The 18,333-nt window shown below is 37.7% G+C and overlaps 1 protein-coding gene across 5 annotated transcripts in view; it reads right to left on the bottom strand.

The window, feature by feature from the left end:
• The window catches only part of VPS13B (vacuolar protein sorting 13 homolog B), a 429,201-nt gene that overhangs the window by 19,770 nt on the left and 391,098 nt on the right, over positions 1-18,333 (bottom strand). For all 5 annotated transcript variants that reach the window (XM_017806398.1, XM_017806401.1, XM_017806402.1 and 2 more), the window contains 13 exons: positions 17,078-17,233; positions 15,463-15,726; positions 15,233-15,316; positions 14,890-15,065; positions 14,230-14,400; positions 13,343-13,544; positions 12,196-12,384; positions 11,635-11,781; positions 10,161-10,444; positions 8,518-8,645; positions 7,727-7,926; positions 5,089-5,207; positions 3,111-3,925 (listed from right to left, as the gene is read on the bottom strand). In XM_017806398.1, the coding sequence (XP_017661887.1) occupies positions 3,111-3,925; positions 5,089-5,207; positions 7,727-7,926; positions 8,518-8,645; positions 10,161-10,444; positions 11,635-11,781; positions 12,196-12,384; positions 13,343-13,544; positions 14,230-14,400; positions 14,890-15,065; positions 15,233-15,316; positions 15,463-15,726; positions 17,078-17,233 (2,935 nt within the window). The remainder of the gene's footprint in view (positions 1-3,110; positions 3,926-5,088; positions 5,208-7,726; positions 7,927-8,517; positions 8,646-10,160; positions 10,445-11,634; positions 11,782-12,195; positions 12,385-13,342; positions 13,545-14,229; positions 14,401-14,889; positions 15,066-15,232; positions 15,317-15,462; positions 15,727-17,077; positions 17,234-18,333) is intronic.

Genomic DNA, 18,333 nt, shown 5'->3' with positions numbered 1-18,333 from the left:
ATTTTAAATCCACCCCAACACTTCTAAGCTGATCATTTTCTTTCGGAGTGCAGTGAAAGCCAGACAAATGTCTTCTGCTCAGTACAGTTGTGTAAACAGCAATGACATCTACATGCTGATTAGGTTACTCATAGGGGAGTATTCCTTATGCATATCCCAGGAGATGTATCTGCAGATCTGGTTTCCTATATAAACGTAGGGTTGCCAGCAGCTTGCTGGACGGCCGAGCGCACAGCAATCTGTTGCTGGAAAGCTGTTTGCAGGTCTTGTCTTTCTCAGGCTGGTTGGCAGCAGATTTATTAGGGAAATAGTGCTGCATAACTCTTTTTTTGGCAGCCCAGAGAGAGCAATTCAGAAAGGGCAATAAACGTTAAACAGGAACTGCTTGGTCTTTGAGCCCTGGTACCATGAATTTCAACTGGCACTGTCAGAGTGGCACAAGGTGTGACAGGGCCAGGAGACTGAAGGATGGACAGAGTGGCCTCCTGCTCCCCCACAAGGGCCCTTGATCTGCACTCTGCCCTCCTCATTCCCATCTCATCACTGAAAACTGCTGCTATCCAGATGCTTTTCTTGTTTTCTGTTAACCCCTCCCAGTCACTCCTGTGGAAGGCTGAATCATGAAACTGAACAGAAGAGAAAATGTTACTCATATGAAATGGATTAATCTCATACTATCATTCTAAGCTCCCGGAAAATCTACTATTCTTGTTGAATCTGTCCCACATTTCAGTTCTGGCAGGTTGAGAACTCCAGTACATGTAACATAAAAAGCGGGAACCACAGTGGACACAAGGAAGGGGGTGAGATGGACTACAAAAACAAAATGCAAGTGCTACTGGCAATGCAGCGAACAGAGCAGCAACACACACTGTGACCCCGTAGTGCCTGCCCTGAAAAGGAGGGTCCCCTAGCAGTCCTTCCCTGCTGGGACCAAGGGAAACCAGTGCTCCAGGCTGGGCCTGCAACTCCCTCGCTGCAGTATTTTTAATAAATTATCTTTGCCACTGTGTGAAGTGATGAAAAGCTGGATGGGTGGGGAGGCACGTACAGATGTAAGAGATGCTCTTTCTACTTTTTCTGATCAATACTATTGCAATAACCTCTCACAGACTTTTTTCCCCCTAAATATTCCTTGCATTCCTTGTCTCAGGTGGTGGTGTGACAGAAAGAGGCTGCAGCACACCACAGCTTAGTGCCTTGATGTGCTGGAACATCCCCAGCAGGCACCACCAGGCCTGGACACAGGGGACTTCAACTCCCCTCACCTGCTGGGCCAGCCAGCATGTTCAAGAATGAAAAACAGATAAAACCCAGGAATTAAAACAGTTAAACACAAAAATGATAACCCAGGGATGGTCTGTTGCAGTCTATCCCTGCCCTGTGGGTTTAGGAAGCTCTGGATGGAGCATGCTCACCCTTGGAGAGCTCATGGGAAGAATGTGCAACCTGCAGCACGAATGACCCTCCTTGGCCAATGCTCAGAGCAAAACAAACAGCTCCTCAGTGCTGGCATGGACTACCCAACCCAAGGAGGAAGGTGTGGGAGTAAATCAGGAATAGGAAAATGAGGAACCAGGAATAATCCCTCAATTCACAAGCTCTGTGTGGCATTTACTTTGCAGAAATATAGTATCATCCCAGGTTACCATTTCTTACAGTATGCTTAGAAATTATATCTACCAACATGAAATAATTATGACTATATTAGCAAAGAGCTACTGCATTTTCTTTATAGGCAACTTAGGGCTTCAGGTACATCATGTACCCAGAGCAACTGATGGCCTTTGCACTGCTGCACTGCAAGGCTAGCACAGGAGGAAAGAGCAAGAGCAGGCTCAGGAATCCCTATCCAGCATCTGTGCCTCACCTGGGATGTGGTGGATAAAAAGCCAGTATAGCCCTAATTTCCTGCTGCAGTCTGGAACTACTTGTAGCACCACTCCTAGCCAGTCATGGGGAGAAGCATTCACATTGTAGGCCATATCTGGCCACAAATTCACTGCTAATTACCAAGCCACTGATTTCCCCTTTTGTACTATGAGGTTTAACTGCAAAACCAATTCAAAGAAGTAGGAAAAAGAAAGACCTGCAAATTTTGCAAGCATAATAATGCAAGAAAATAATGAATTGGTACACAATGTTCTGGTGCACAATTGTGTACACAGTTGTCACAATTAACAATACAAGTCAGGTATGCACACTGTGAAAGACCAGGTCAGCATTTCACCATTTCTGTTTATAAGTAGCTGAAATGCCTGTGTACAATTTTGGAAACTATGCACAGAAATCAGGTTGCAGCTATGATGGCAGCACAAGTGCAAGCATCAGGATCTCAGAAAATCTGACCATTAGTATTGAAGGAAAATAAATCCCACTTTTCATTGTGGAGTATGTTACTTGTGTGTGACCATGGAGGACTTTCCTCCTTCCTCAGGTTCACATTCTGTGCCACACTAAGACACATCAGAGACAAAATTTCATGATTTCTAAACTAGTATTTAGGGGAAACAAATGTACCTGATAACCTGAAAAGACTAATTGCTCACTATTGATCCTATGTGGGAAAAAGTTAATCAGCAAACTTCATAGTTCTTGGATCAAAGGACAACAAACATCTGTGTGCCAGTTTAGATTGAAGGTTGTATGAAGAAAGATGGAATCCTAATCATAAACTGCAGCCAAAAGGAGTTTTAACAACAAAACAACATACAGGGCTATAATTTACTTCTGAATGCAGAGCAACATGCTGAATAATTTGATTAAATGTAGTTTTGGGGATTTTATTTGAGGAATGTGGGTTGATTCTGACTAGTGCAATAATATAAAATGACAAAACCTAAGCCAGCTAGAATATATTTTTATACTGTGTTCAGGGTTTCGTAAAGCCTTCAGGCAGCTGGCTAATATTTAGCACAACTTTGGAAATCTTCACTGGTGTATGTTTGGCCATTTTTTTTCCCTTACGTTGTATGGCAGGACCTGAAAGGTGTCTGAAAATATCATTAAGCAATAATTGTATGGCTAACATCTAGGTTATTCAGTTTGAGAGACAATCACAGAATCCTCGTGCCTAATAAAAATGTTACATGTTAAGAAAAAGTACTGACCTGCTCTGAAAAGTGCTCCAGCAGCGTAATGCATGGCCAAGGCATGGACAAGTTGCCTGGCAGTGGTGAAGATGGGTCCTCGCTCAAAGACAGAGAAGGAGAGAGGGGTGTGATCTGAGGCTATATACAGTTTCAATGAAGCATGAATACTGACAAGTAAATTTACAGGTTGTATTGTTAGTTTTCTCAGCTTCACGGGCTTAACTAAAGCTCTGGCATGCTCTCTCACTTGTTCAGGCACTATCAGGGTAGTATCTGAAGCATTCATGGATTTACAAGCAGTTTTGTTTTCTGGAAGATATGTATCAAACAAAGTCTTAATGTAGTAAACAAAGGTGTCTTCCACATACAGCCTAGCTGGTTTGAGTTCAAAGCTGAGGTCATTCACATGAAACATGAGATTCTCTTCCTCAGAAAAAGCAATGCAGAGTTTTATAAAGCAGTTTTCCTTATAGCTTTCCAAATCTTTGTTACAAACAATGAGGTTGTTCACTCTTGACCATTGCACAGTCTCATTTTTCTCTCCTTGGCACAGCAGGACTGCAAAATGGAAATTAGATTTGCTGTACAACTGATTGTCCAGTTGCAAGTCTTCACAATACACTTGGAGACTATGAAATTGTGGGAGGCCTTCCATGGAGTCCCGCTGGAACTCCTGTGACAGGGAACTGGTGGCTGGGGCCATGTGGATGAAAACATTGTCTGCTGTGAGACGCAGAAGTTCAGATGATACTTTGTGGTTTGTAATATCATCAAATGCAGCAAGACTTAACTGATTGATGAACATTTTCAGTGACAGGGTCTGCTCTTGACTTCTAGACAGGAGGGAGAAGAAATCTTGTTACTTCATGTATTTTGAGTCTATCTGGCATCTTGCTTTCTCAAAAAGCTATCAGGAGAGATGTTCTCTATAACACATGGGAAACTCATTGCGCAAGTCCCGTGAAAGTTAATGGGATTTGGGAGTCTTAATCACCACAGCGGGTACCAGCAAGGAGGCTTCTAAGAAATGGGATAGTATACATCTATGCCAGGTTTTTCTTTCTTTTTTCTCAATCAGCAGAACAGTTTGGACACGAATGTCTCTATCTACACATTCCCTATTATATTTGCTACAGAGCCAGATATTAAAGCAGACAACAAATACAATTTTCTGAGAATTCATATACAGCCTCAGATGTTCCAATATCTTCTGAGAGCCACTACTGAAGGGTATTATCATGGATAATTCATTTCACATCACATGCAGTGAGTGCCCTCCAATGAAGTCACTACAGCATTTTTATACTGATGGCATTGAGGGCCTCCCTCCTCCAGTCCCCATTGCCAAATTTAACTAGCAAGTGGGCTATTCTGTACTGCTGATGACCAGTTTTTTGTGTGATTATTACTAAATTATAGGGAAAATACAAACAGTACAACAAATTTCATTCTAATTGTAACAGCATCGCTGAAGGTCAGGCATTCTTGCCTTTTAGAAATACGTAATATTATAATGGCACTTAATGAAGCTGTGGACCAGCTTGTGGTATATTATGGAAGTGGGAAAATCTTCTAAAGAGTGTTATAATCAAGTACAATTGATTACTGATTGTAAGACTATTTCTACAGCCCTTGAACATCAAGTTTCCTTGGGAACTTGTAAGATTACAGATGGCAGGACCTGGCTAAACTGATGAACACACTCAAAATTAATTATGGTGGAATTTTTTTTGTTATGAACATCTCAGGTCCTCTTTTTGTATCAGTCATCTAGTGTTTACTCTAAAGTGACATGACTTTTGATCTTAGATTGTCCTTTTTAACTGTGATATACAAAGCCATATGGTCTAAACATATGCCACAGAGCATGCAGCAGTATTAAACCAAACAAACAGTTAGGCCAAAGTTCCTAAGTTCAGTTAACACTTAGGAAGCTGACTGATCTCTCAGCACTGTTTGGCAATGCTCTTTATCATCTTTTATGTACTTTATATACCTGTTGAGGTTGATCTCGACGGGTCCTGCTCTTCCTTCTGGGGCCAAGGTTATGACTATTGTTCCACAGTGATGGGCAATGTCCACATAAACACAGCCAAAGCCAGTTAAGAACACAATCTAGTGGAGAGAGGTAGAAACACATGGAATGTTACTGAAATTACTATTTTTAGTGTCATAAATTGAATTAATTCTATTAATGCCTTCTGGTTGAGATCTTTTACTCAAATCATGACACTATTCAGGAAAAAAGTCAGAATTCACTAATTCAGAAAATAACAGCTCTGATACTTTAAGTATTTCAGTTGTACAGTTGAAATTTTCACCTCATCCTTCAAATGCATAACTGAATACATTTTAATAAAAAAATTCTCCAGAAATAAGCACGATGTGCTGTGGACGGGGGAGGTTATATGGGAAGAATAAACAGGAAATTCTAATTTGTGATTTTGCATTAAAAGGAAAGGCATATTTCTTGAGCTCTACAAAATTTCACCTTCTCCTTTAGAAAACAAACCCTTAACTAACACTGTGTTGCTATGGCCTAGCTCAGAGCTGGTTAGATGAATGCCTGATAGAATGATGTAAAACACATGAAGACTGAAAAATAAGTAACCTTTTGGATCCATGAAGACTTGCGTAACAACTAACCACGGAACATCTTTTTAGCCATCTAAACTGGTTTTGTGAGAACACCTTTACAAACAAGGTGCTGCCCCAAAGAAATGGCAAAAGTCTGCTGGAAAGCATAAAACTTCTAAAAAGGCAGGAAAACTGGGAACTTGACAACATATTTGTGTCTTGCTTCCAGATGTACAAACTTCCATTCTGAAGAAGTTGCTTTTAGGAATAAATATTCTACTTAAAGAAATGATGTATTGTTTTTGGAGCTTAATTCTGCAATATTTCCATGCAAGTTTTGTGTTTTTCCAGAATATAAAAGATTAAGGTATTTTACAATTTGGAAAACTCACAGCAGTCCTTAGAGGAAGCTGGCTTCTCTATTCTTGTAGGGCTACAGTCAGCACAATTGTTTACTAGATTGCAATAAGAGAAGCTATAATTTAAAGGCATGCAAACTCCAGGAATAAAACAAAGATAATGGGCTAGCACAGGTAAAATAAACAGCTGTTTGTCTTGAAGAATCTTTACTGCTGTTAACAAGTCACCAGAAAAAAAACCAATTGGAAGTTTAGTAGGATCAGCACTTGAACTGATTCTTGTTAGACTATTTACAATAACCTTGTACAGATAATTAAATTTCATTCATCAAATTTCTTCCATATTCTTCTGAGAATTACATATAAGAGAATTTCTAATTTTGACATGGCAGTTTCAATCCTTTGCTTGTCCGGAAAGGATTTGTAATCCTGCATGGTGGAATTGGAGAAAAAAGGACATTTACCAAATTTTCAAAACACCCTTATTATCTAAAAAACTCTCATTGATCTCAAAGATTGGTCATTTTAACTTCAATTTCAGAAGATTTTGATGAGAAACACCTCGATTTTTAGTAAGGTATTAGTTTTAAGTAATTTTAATTTACTTTCTAATAGAAAGAGAAGTACCTATCTGTGACTGCATAGAAAGAGTACAAATTACTTAAAATCCTTTAAATCCCAGTTATTTCACAATCTGAACTGAACTGTATGTGATGCTAGTAGCATATTTTTTATTGACATATATTTATAGTTTTCTAAGAGAGAGACAGACAGAGAAATCCTGGGGAAATTTTCTTCATGTAAACCCTAAAACTTCAATAACAGAAGGCTACGCTTTTTATTTGGAGAGCTCTTCAAGTAGACAATGATCCCCAAATGTTGTCTTAGCATCTAATTCCTTCTAGGAGCCAGATACTTATAAAGAACCCTGGTCTGGCATAACATTAATGACTGAAATTTGAAACCTCGCATTGCTTGACTGGCTTGCTGAATGGAACTGAACCACTTGCTATATAACATAACACTCAATAATCAAGAGCATTTTGTGATTGCTGCCCAGGGAAAACATCTGAAACTAGTATTTCTTTCAAAGAGTCAAGCAGTTTATGTTGATTCCATGTAAACTAATGACTTCAAAGATGGAAAAAATTCCCATCAAAAAGAATTACTCCAGTCAAGGAAGCTTTCATTTACCTCAAGACTGGGGGAAAATAGCAGAAGGAAATAAAAGCGGATTTTGTTTTGTTTTAGAAAGACATGAGTAGCTTCTGTGAAGACACAGAGGGAGAATGGCAGTGATGATTCCTACAAGATGTAAAGATAAAAATCTGTTATAATTAAGTTACCAAATAGAGGGATTTTCCTGCACCCTGTGGCATTCTTTGCTTACAGTGGCCAGAAAGTTTCTGGATTAATTTTTCTAGGAAACACCAGGTTAATTAAAAAGAAGTGAAAAAATTCAGCGTTAGAAAGCCTGTATTTCCAATCTGGCTATTTTTAAAAAGAGCCAGTGAAGAAGACAGTCTGTATTCTAAAACTTCCACAGGAAGGGGCTGAGGCAGGAGAGCTCCAAAGACTTAAATAAAAACATTAAAACCAACAGAAAGGAAATGCTTATTGCAGAGGAACAATGTACTGTGGAGGTCAGGAAGACAACCACTTATGCTGTGAACTAGGAAATAGTTTATAATGCTTTACTTGTGTTCCTTGATTGTTGATGTCCACAACATCACTCCATTCATTTACTGATTCATCAGATGACATCACTTTCAGAAGAATACTGGGCAATAAATCTCTTGTTTTGCAATCTGGATAGCTGGAGACTTGATGGTAAAGTTCATGATGAACCGAACACTCAGCTGGAATCTTTCTACAATAAACTTCAAACTTTGGTGTATCTGAAATTTTATAAAATATGCAGGATTAGCACTTTCTAAAACCCATATGAAATCAAAACTCACTGATGCTTACAGAAATGAAAAAGTTTCTGTCTGAATATTACTAAGAAATAGAAGTATTGCTTTTCTATTGGTTGGAATACTGTATGTTTGGGTTTTTTCCTTTTTTTTAAAAATTTCATTAAGTTTTACATAAATAATGTTCCACTGATCATTATTTTAACATACTCTAACTGGAATTTTGACAATGTGTTTTTTGTTACATTTGTAAATCTGAGAAAATAAAATTGTTCCATGGGATTGAACTGATGTCAATAAAACTCTACTGCCTATGAGCTTCCTACAGCTGAGTCACCTTGACAGCTGGAACAAGAGAGACCCAAAAGCCTGGAGACATTTAAGTTCATATTCCTGACTTCACAATTAGCTCCAATAGTTTCCAGAGTCTCTCACTTTGAGACAGACCTTTATGAGGGCATCAAGTTCTTGTTATAACCAAAACACATATTGAACTCAATTTTGTACTGGAGATACAGTAAAATAATTTATACTACAACAGCGCACTGTTTCTAATTATTGCACAGTACCTACCTTTGAAATTCTCTTTTACAAGCAGTGTAATGGAGCACCTGTTGTGTATAATTATACGAGGACTGGGATCTTCTGTAAGTGTTAGGTACGTCACGCCAAGATGCTCTTGATAAGTCAGTGCTATAGCTCTAAAACAGATACATTGGATTATGCATGTTTTGGATGAAATGTTTACGTATTATTACTCTGAACAATTAAAACCATTCAAAACTAGCATCTGTAAGATTCTTTATAATCACGTTCCAATTCCATAGATATTTATCTATATTTAGGCAAGTACATATCTCCACTTCAACGGAACAACACATGGAAATAGCCTAAAACACGTTAGAGCAGAAATCTCTAACTAGAGACTACTCATGAGTTAAATTGAACACGTATGTCTTCAAGATGAGAGTCTTAGCCAGCAGAGATTTATATTAAATTAAAACCAGGAGATTGTAGGTCCAAATTTTCAACATAAATCTTTAAAATTTTCCAGAAGAATTTGCATGGATACTTTTCTGATACACATTGAAGATATTTGAACAAATACATAAATCTGTAACTGACTGTTCCCCTGGAATGATCCACAATGCTATCACTGTTTTAAATGTCGATGTTATGGATCATTAGCACATCAATTTCCAAAATGAAAATAAATTAATTTAGTTCTACTCATTAGCTACATAAAACATCTTCATGCATAAAGATAAATTCTTTTTTTTTCTTATGCAAATTCATTGGCTATTTCTAAAAAGCTTCACTTCATAGTGATTTTAAAAATCACTGAACAGCCTGAAAATTTGATTAGGAATATGAGATTCTCTATGCCTGTTATTACAAGGAATCCTTTCCTTGTTCTTTCTATTAAATTTTTTTAAAATCTGAAGTCATTTTGAGAATCTTTAGTATCCGCGACATATCTTAGACTCTACAGAGGAACTGTATGAGGGTTGGAATGATATCAAGCACTTCAGGCGAGAGAAAGATCACAACACTGCTAATATATACTGACTTAGCTTCTCTAATTTCAGTAGATTGTTTCTTGTTTGTGCCAGTATAAGAATGAATAGATTCAGATATCAGGTCTGAGAACTGAAGCTGGGCACATGACAAGTCATTGGACTATTATTTTTAACTAGCTGGATGCATTTGTTTGTAAGTAGAATGCACATTTGCACAGTTCAAAGTTTAAAACTTGGAAATCTTTCTTTGCTGCAATCTCAAAATAGTTTCATCCTTTTTCTGCTTTATCCACTTATTATGATTACAAAAATATATGTTTACCTTTTATAAACAAAATCTAAATTTTTGTACTGTCACAAGTCCTCAAACTCTTAAATTGTTACCCACAAATTAAAAAAGACCATAATCCTCAATAAAAACTTTTCATGCTCTTATTTGGCATGCACATAAAAAATAGCAGACCATATATTATAAAAATTGTACAACTTGTACACAGTCATAACATTAAACCATTTACAATAAAAGCATCAAAACCATCAGAAGATAACAATTTTTAAATTAAAGTAAGACTTGCCTTTACATATGGGGGGCATGTGTTACTCTGACTTTTGCATTAATCTCTTACGGTTTCTTACTAGCCAAGGTTTATAGCAACAAGGGAAGTTCATTACTCATGACTGTACAGTGTACAGTACCTGGTACAAAATCCACTTTCACTGCAAACCCCCAGGGGCACCGCCACGCTCTGTCTGGCAAACTCTGGTTTGATGACAGCGGGAAGGCTCCACAGGTCCCAGCTCCCAGCGCAGCCCCCTGGGCTGAAACTCAGCAGCACACGCTTTTCGGTAAGAGGCTCCCCTCCCATTAGGGGACTGGTGTCCGACATCAGGTCCCAGCAGGGAACAGCACTCAGTGCCTCACTGGGAGGTGCCCCAGCCGGACCGATGCTGAACACCGTACTGTCAGGTGAGTGGAAGTCCTGGAAAGCAAAAAAATGATGGTAGCATGGCACACTGGCTCCTAACAGGAATATTCTTCATGTTGATTTTGCACAGAACACTCAGTGACCACAACTAACTAAAGGCTGCAGGAAGTCCATTGCATTAGGGGCTATTTGGCTGAACACAGAAGATATCTGGGGGGCCTAAGCAACCTCATCTAGTGGCAGATGTCCCTGTCCGTGGCAGAGAGATTGGATCTAGATGCTCTTTAAGGTCCTTTCCAACCCAAGCCTTTTTATGATTCTCTAATCTATGATCTACAGTCTGCTCTCAGTTCCACAACACAGCTCTACCAAAAGCAAATTACATTGCTGTAACATAACTGTGAGAAGAAAATCCATTTATAGTTATAAAACTAAGAATGGATTTTAGCCTCAAGGTTCTTCCAACTCCCCATCCCATAAGACTGCCACAAATTGTGTGATGCACAACTGTAGACACTGACATGAAGAAAATTAATGCAGAAGGAAAACAACACAGAAATAGTGAACTTTAAAAATTTGATCTGCCAACTCCTCTAGTAATTTTGACCCTGAGAATTCTTTCCACATATTTTACTATAAATGTAACCTTCAATAAATATGTATAAATGGTTGATTAAAATATATTGACCATGCATAAATTTTGATTCGTGCAAGCTAGTCCTTAAATATACTGTGAGATTATTGGAAAACTGATATTCACGATTTGATGCAGTTTGCTGAAATACATAAACTTTGGGCACGTCTCTAGTTCTGCAGCTTTGTTCAGATAACTGGAATCTTCCCAAAAGGATAACAAAAAGGTTTCAGCCTGCCAGGCCAATATACCTCTTTTACATGCAAACTCAGTAAAAATTCTGAGAACAATTTCAACAGCTACTATGGATTATGCTGACTATTTTACAGAAATGGCCATTAGTGCCTGAACAGATGGAGAACAGGCAGAACTAATTCTGTAATGTGCAAGAATCTGCTGCTTTCCACAGATTTCTGATCCCAGTTAATTACTGGAGTTGAATTTACCCAGTATTCCGTATTTTAAACGATATAAATTACTTTATCATCATTATTATGTCTAAAGATTTCTGTTCAAGTCCTGCTTTATGCAGCTGATTTAAATACAGATACAGATCTAAACAACCATGTTCAGTAGATGAGAAACAAAAACAGCATCTGCAGTGCTTTACCTCTTCTCCTGAGTGGGGTTTGGAAATAGAAAGCTGTGGCCTATAATAGATTTGATATGATGTATCATTGATTATTGTTGTTTTATCTTCTATCTGTAGAATTTGTATACCTTGTCGAACCAAGGAAGAAATGCAGAACTGACACAACTGTAAGATAATAAAAATCATGATGAGGTCACATGAACCCACAAAAGGTACTGAAATGTAGCAATAGAACTGCCATTTTCTTTTTAACTGTTGAAATGCTGCCTATATTCATGCACTTCATAACTGGAGCCACACCATGTACTTTTGAAGTCGCATCTGTCAATATTTTCCAAACAAAATTGAGAATTAATTCTTTTTGCAGAAAATTATTACCTTGTATTATCTTGATGACTTGCACAGTATGTTTTTGGTGATCTAATTCTTTAAATTATATTCCATACTCTCATTATGTTGGACATATATTAACATAATTAGGGAGGAGCTTTCACACTGCATACATTTGATTGTTTTCATTTTCTATCTGACTTTGTTTTTAAATGATAAAGTTACAAACCATGAAAATTTTCTTCTAACCTTTTGATGACCTGGAAAAGCACCAAGTTTTATTTCAGCTTCAACTAAACCTTCTTCATCCAATGTTACTACTTCCCCATTATCAGCATCCTTCCATTTTGGGGAGGTCACATTATGAACCAGTTTAATTGCCACTGATTTGTGCACAGTATTAGTGTTTGCCCAGTATATTCCAACCTGAAAAGCTTCCTGCAAGTGAAAAATGAGCAATTATTAGTTGTTGACAATTTGAATCACAAGAGTTAAACATAGTCTTCAGTACGCAGTCAATCTAAATCCCTACCTTTCCCCTCTGATTCCTTCTATGTGGTACAAGGGTAGATGAAACCTCCGTGCAAATAAGGGACTGATCTTCACAGGGGAATTAAGCACATAGTCTACACTGAGATGTGTTACTAGGTAGACCTTTTGTTTATTAACGAGGGGAAAAAAGATGACAAAATAAACAGGAAGTATCAGATTGTTCAATTGCAATTGACAAGATGCTGTGTCAATTCTTTTAAGTATTTCAAAATAAAAAAAGAACGTGCATGGCCAAGCTAAGGTATGTAAGAAGATCCATTACATAAAACTCTGAAATCAGGAAGGCAGGCATCCTAAAGAATCTTCCTTGATAGTAGTTCATCCTATGTCATCATCAAACTTTTCTTGGTAACATAAAAGCTATGAAATAACTTGACATAAAATGCTCTCAAACCAAACATTCCTTCTGGGCTGTCAGCTTTGCTACTGTGGTCAACACACTTCCCAAGTGACAGGCCGGCACAGAAGCCAAAGTCTTTATTTGGCCTTTATACCGATTTTCTTGGGCTATTACATTGTACACTTTTTGCCTGAATTGCAAGTAAGGAAAGAAGGCTGCTATAATGGCATGAAGGTCTTCTGCCTACAGTGTCTTACAGACAATTTTTAACTATGCATCTTTAAGACATATTGTTTTTCAAACATTGCTATCAAGTATGGTGTGTCACTCTCTCGGTGACTCAGTCAGCGTGGCAAACTCCTATTGTTACTGCTATTCCTCAACACATGATTAACAAACAAACAGACACAGCGATGAAAGTGGGGATCATCTGGAGTAACAACCATTCTTCAGAATCAGCATGTTTAGCAGAACTGTGCCTGTTAATGTGAACGACAAAGTTACCTCAAAGTTGGGAGGTATAATTACTTTCCCACTAGGTACTTGAAGAACAATCTTCTCTCCTTCAAACAGCCAGAGGTCCCACCTGGACTGATTGATAAGCAAAGCCCAGGGCAGGAGTTCTATCAGCAGAGTTTTAACACACGGTTTCCACACTGACAGCTTTACCCGCATTGGGCTATCCCACTGGGAGAGTTGCTCATTGCTGTTCAAAAGCAAATAAACAAAAACATAAAGTCAAAAGAATAATGAATTCAAGATTATAAATGATAAGCTCTTATTTTCAGAAATTTGTCAGGCTTTTCTGGTTTTGAAATAGAAAAACTATGTCCTCTTATGTTAAATTCCTCTTTCAGATTTATAACCCATAACATCTTACCTTGTCATCCTGGAACTGAGATGATCTAACTACATGTAGGCTATAAAGGCATATTTTTAACTGCATAAGCTAAACTTAAATTTAGTCAATTAATAAATGTCTTAACAGAATCACCGTTATCCTTCAGAACTAACCCGGTGACTTCTGTAGTCATAAAATCACATTTCCTTTTTTCCCTAACAACTGCTTCTACAGCAACTCCCTGTTTCTGTACTGAAACACACAGCAGCTGAATAAACAACAACCTCTAGAGCTGCAGTAAAGAAAGTGCATTCATAAAAAAAAGTCCAGTTTTTTAAATATCCTTACTGATGCAATCTTCTCAGTGTAAACAAGGGCAGCCCATAGGCTGACCTCATTTTTTTCCCACCTGCCACAGATTCTGCAGCTTACATACAGGAATCATGTAATTACTGAAAATATATTTAATGTTGATGACATATATAATGTGATTTTAGTTTATTTGGAAAGGCAATGCAAGAACCATGAAGAAGGTTAAGCAAGGAATTACCTTTCTGAATCCTTCCTATTATAGGGCCATGCAGGCTGGGGAGGATTAGCAGTGCCATAGAACTCGGACAGTACTTGGCTGACATTGCCACCTGGATGGGATTTAGTTGCTATCTGTTTAATTAGTGAGGTCGAGATTGGGACTGCACATTCTGATGGATCATCTTCTTCCCTGTTGTTGAAAACAGATTCAGTCACTTACACAACAAGATCAAGCATTAGCAGCACTAACATTTTCTCTAATGAAGCTTCCCAAATATACTCTGAGCAGGAACACTCTCAACGTAATCATGGATGAATCAAGTTACAATGCCTAACAAGTTCCTGTGCAGTTCCTGACATGCATGGATTTGTTATGACAATGTAATGACCTTTGTGTCTGAGACCCTAGAAACTCTTCAGTATTCTCAAAAACATTTCAAGATCATTCAGGAATTTATATTTTAAAACAGAAGTACATGGACTGCTTAACCAAACAAATGCCAGTGTGCTTAGCATAGTTATACCAAATTTAATATTTCATTTCAGGCCACATATACTTGTTCTTTTTATCCCCTCTGCAATTGCCATACTATTGGAAAAAATGCAGCAGAAGTTAAAGTGTAAATTATTCCTTCTTTTCCATACCAATGAACTGTTTCAAGGAAAGCAAGTGTTTTACCTGGCTTGAAATGTCAGGTGGTGTGTAAGATCAGGTTCTATATTTTGCAGTACTTTCTCCTGTCCTTTCCCTGGAATCACTTGTGTTTCATTAAGTCCTAGACTTCTTTTCTCTAAATGTATAATAATTGGGTCTGGAAGATGGCTCCTTACAATGAAAAGAGGGCTGAAAACAATCTACAAAAAGAACAGAATACACCAATTTAAGTCTAATTTTATTTCAGTATTACAGCTGTTCAAACAAACTATTAATAAATATTTACAGTGGGTCATTCTGCCCTTAATTTATTATATGACATGTGAGGCATAAATGTTTAGATTTCAGAGACATTAAATGTACTTACTAATCGTTGTTGCACATGCGAGTTGGGCTCTAAAGTCAAAATTGTGCACCACACATATGTAATTGAATTCTTCGAAGATGGTACCTGTATGCAGAGAGATCGGCATTACACATTATTTCACGATGATAATGTTCAATATTTATTATATCAAATACAAGTCTAAATGCAAAGTCTCCAGTTCTCTCAGACATTTTTAATGCTATATTCCATATACCCATTTCTAGTCATACCTGAATGACAGTGCTGTGTTCTGTATGTTTAGAACTTAGACATACATCTCGGGACCAGTCTTCATCTCCTGTAGATTTCACACTCAGCTCAGTGAGCTCATTGTTTTCTAGGATATACGAAGGCAATTTCTGCTTGGCTGCAAGGCAGTTGATGTGTTCTTTAACAACAGCCTGTCCATCTTGACTAATGTAATGCTGAACCACTTTCAGTTCAATACTTTCAGAGAGGTAACTACAGACTGTCTGTCTGCCACAGATTAGGATCTAAAACACACAAAAAATACAGCACATATATAAATAATTGTGAAAAAAAAAAAGGTAAAAATTGAATTAGAGTGTGAAAACCTGTAGAAGAGTAATCTCTCTGCTTTAGGTTTCCCAAGCACTGCTGAAGGCAGTGAATGGTAAAACATTATTTTTATTGGCCACATGTACATGCAATTTCATAGAAACCTAGGTAGTAAAATGCTTGAAATATTGCTAAGGCCATATCTGGGCTTGAAAGAAACATGTAACATATCCACTTTCCTTCCCACTGAATGCAGCAGTACTGCCCATGGCTAACATTGTTCTGCTTTGGATTTTAAGAGTTCTGTGATGGTCTCTGATTGCTGAGACCTCTCTGAGCAGTTACAGTGATGTAATTCAGAAGAAAGGTTTCTACTGACACCTCACATTCCCATCACAAGCCAATGATCCAGACCTTTCACAGTATGTCTGCTGTTTTAAAGCTTATAATTTCATTAAATGGTAAAAACATATTTCTATATTTAAGTGCATCCACCTAGAAAATGACCAAATTAGACTTGGCGTTGTTGCTGTCCATCATGCATGAATTGTTCATCATAGAACACACATCTGACTTTTTCTAAGCTATACCAGGGAACATCATTCCACGTGTATCTCTGCTACAGCCATCACCATTTGTTTTTCATTAATGAGGGCACACACCATAGCTACAACCTACCAAATAAAATTTAAGGAGGGCTTTCAGTGACGCCAGGCACGGTTCTTGTCTGATCAGCTGTATTGCTGTTGTGCAACGTAAGGCGCTCTGCCATATCCATGAGCTGAACATGTTATGTTCACCACATGCTCTGGCTTCTGCCAATGCAGGCAGAGCAATTGCAGTGTTATTACAGATCTCTTTACAAAGATAGTATGTGAAAAGTTATTGCACAGCAGCTCATTTTCAAATGTTAATTTGGTGATTACTTCTTTCTCTTTAAAAAATATGAAGGCCTGAATTACAACCCAGAATGTATTTTAAAACATATGAACAGTTTCTTTAAAAATAAAATAATCTGTTTCTCAAGAGCTTAAAGCATGCAAGAGATTGTGTAATTTAGCACTGTCAGAATTTACAAACCACGCAAAGGGATGTTTACTGGAACATATAAAATATGTGTTGGCAATTGAGCTTTTAAATGCTAAGATCCACACCAAAGTGAAGAAAAGAGTTGTAAAAACTTCCAAAAATGGCCCCAGAAGACTGCTATACTTGTTTTTTTGCAGATCCCAGTAGGAGAGAATAAATAACAAAGTGACTGATTCGTGAATAGGTAACAGTTTAAATTACTCATGTTATTTTTTCCAAACTGAATCAAATCCTTACTTGCTTCTGCACTCCACTGAGCTGCTGAACCTTGATAATAAGTGATGCTGTCCGGCCCTTGTACTGAATGGTACGAAGGAAGGTCCCTGTATTGTCCACACTGAATGGTTCAGACCACCGCCAGTTTCCCCAGCCTTCAATACAGATGTGTAGCAGCTGAAAAGAAAGAAATTATTACTTCAATACATAACTGGGGAAAAAAAGTGCCTTGCAGTAGGATATGGATTCCCATGACAGAGAAATGTTCGTGGTTTTAAAACTAAGCAAAACTAAGCAGACTAGTTGTCTGAATGATCCACTCAGTCTGTGATTCTGTGATTTCAGATACAATCAGAAGAAACAACAATGCCCTAAAATGGCTCTGAATCCTGCATTTCTATAAATTACCTGATTTAACAGTGTATTTAGGACTGAGGCACACAACTGTTCAGAAAAAAAGGGTAAGTAGAGAGCATAAAACAGGAAATAAGAGATTTTCTTTACTGCCCTTGAAATTGTTCTAGAAATCCACTCTATTACCGGCAAGGTGATACGGAACACAGGTCCAGGCCAGATTTTTGGCCTCCAAAATAAGACAGAAAATTACAAATACCCTTCCCTTCAAAATAAAGAAGGACTTACATAGCTTGCATATATGTGTTTTAAATGGAGAACATGGCGTATTGCTGAGAGATGGGAAACATTTCATTTCTTACTCAAATGTGGTGGTAAGTTCAAGCTTGACTGCATAAGAAGAAATTTAACTGCATAATTATACTCCCTGTGTGATTTATTCCGGAAAAGGAGTGGCTTTTTTCCAGTTTAATCTAAATCACTTCCAGAGCAATATAGTCTTTCATCATCTGAAGAGCCTTTCATCCATTTACCCACCATACGCACTTACCTCTGTCCCATGGAGATTCTTTAAGCCAGAGTAGTGAAAATTGGTACTGTTCCATGTAGGTCAATGAAGTTATATAAATTTACACCAGCTGAAGATCTGGCTATTTAGCTCTGTATAGATCTTTTGTGGCTGTGCAAACTTAAGGATATGAGTTATATATAAGGGATCAAAGCAATAAGCATTCTGGGTAAAATTTATTCTTTGCAGAGGGCCAGCATAGAGCCTAAGCATCACTTAAGTTGTTTAAAACAGTCATATAAAGGACTTGTGGGAATTCTTTCTTGGGGGTTGAATTTCACTCTGATTTTGAACATCTGTCATTAATTAATTTAAGTAATTGAGAACAGGATCAGGCCCAAAGTTTGATTATTTA

This window comes from Lepidothrix coronata, unplaced genomic scaffold (genome assembly GCF_001604755.1).
Source record: "Lepidothrix coronata isolate B3197 unplaced genomic scaffold, Lepidothrix_coronata-1.0 Scaffold15, whole genome shotgun sequence".
Lineage (NCBI taxonomy): Eukaryota > Metazoa > Chordata > Aves > Passeriformes > Pipridae > Lepidothrix > Lepidothrix coronata.
Note: the sequence above shows the minus strand (reverse complement) of the source record. Positions and strands in the feature narration are given on the sequence as shown.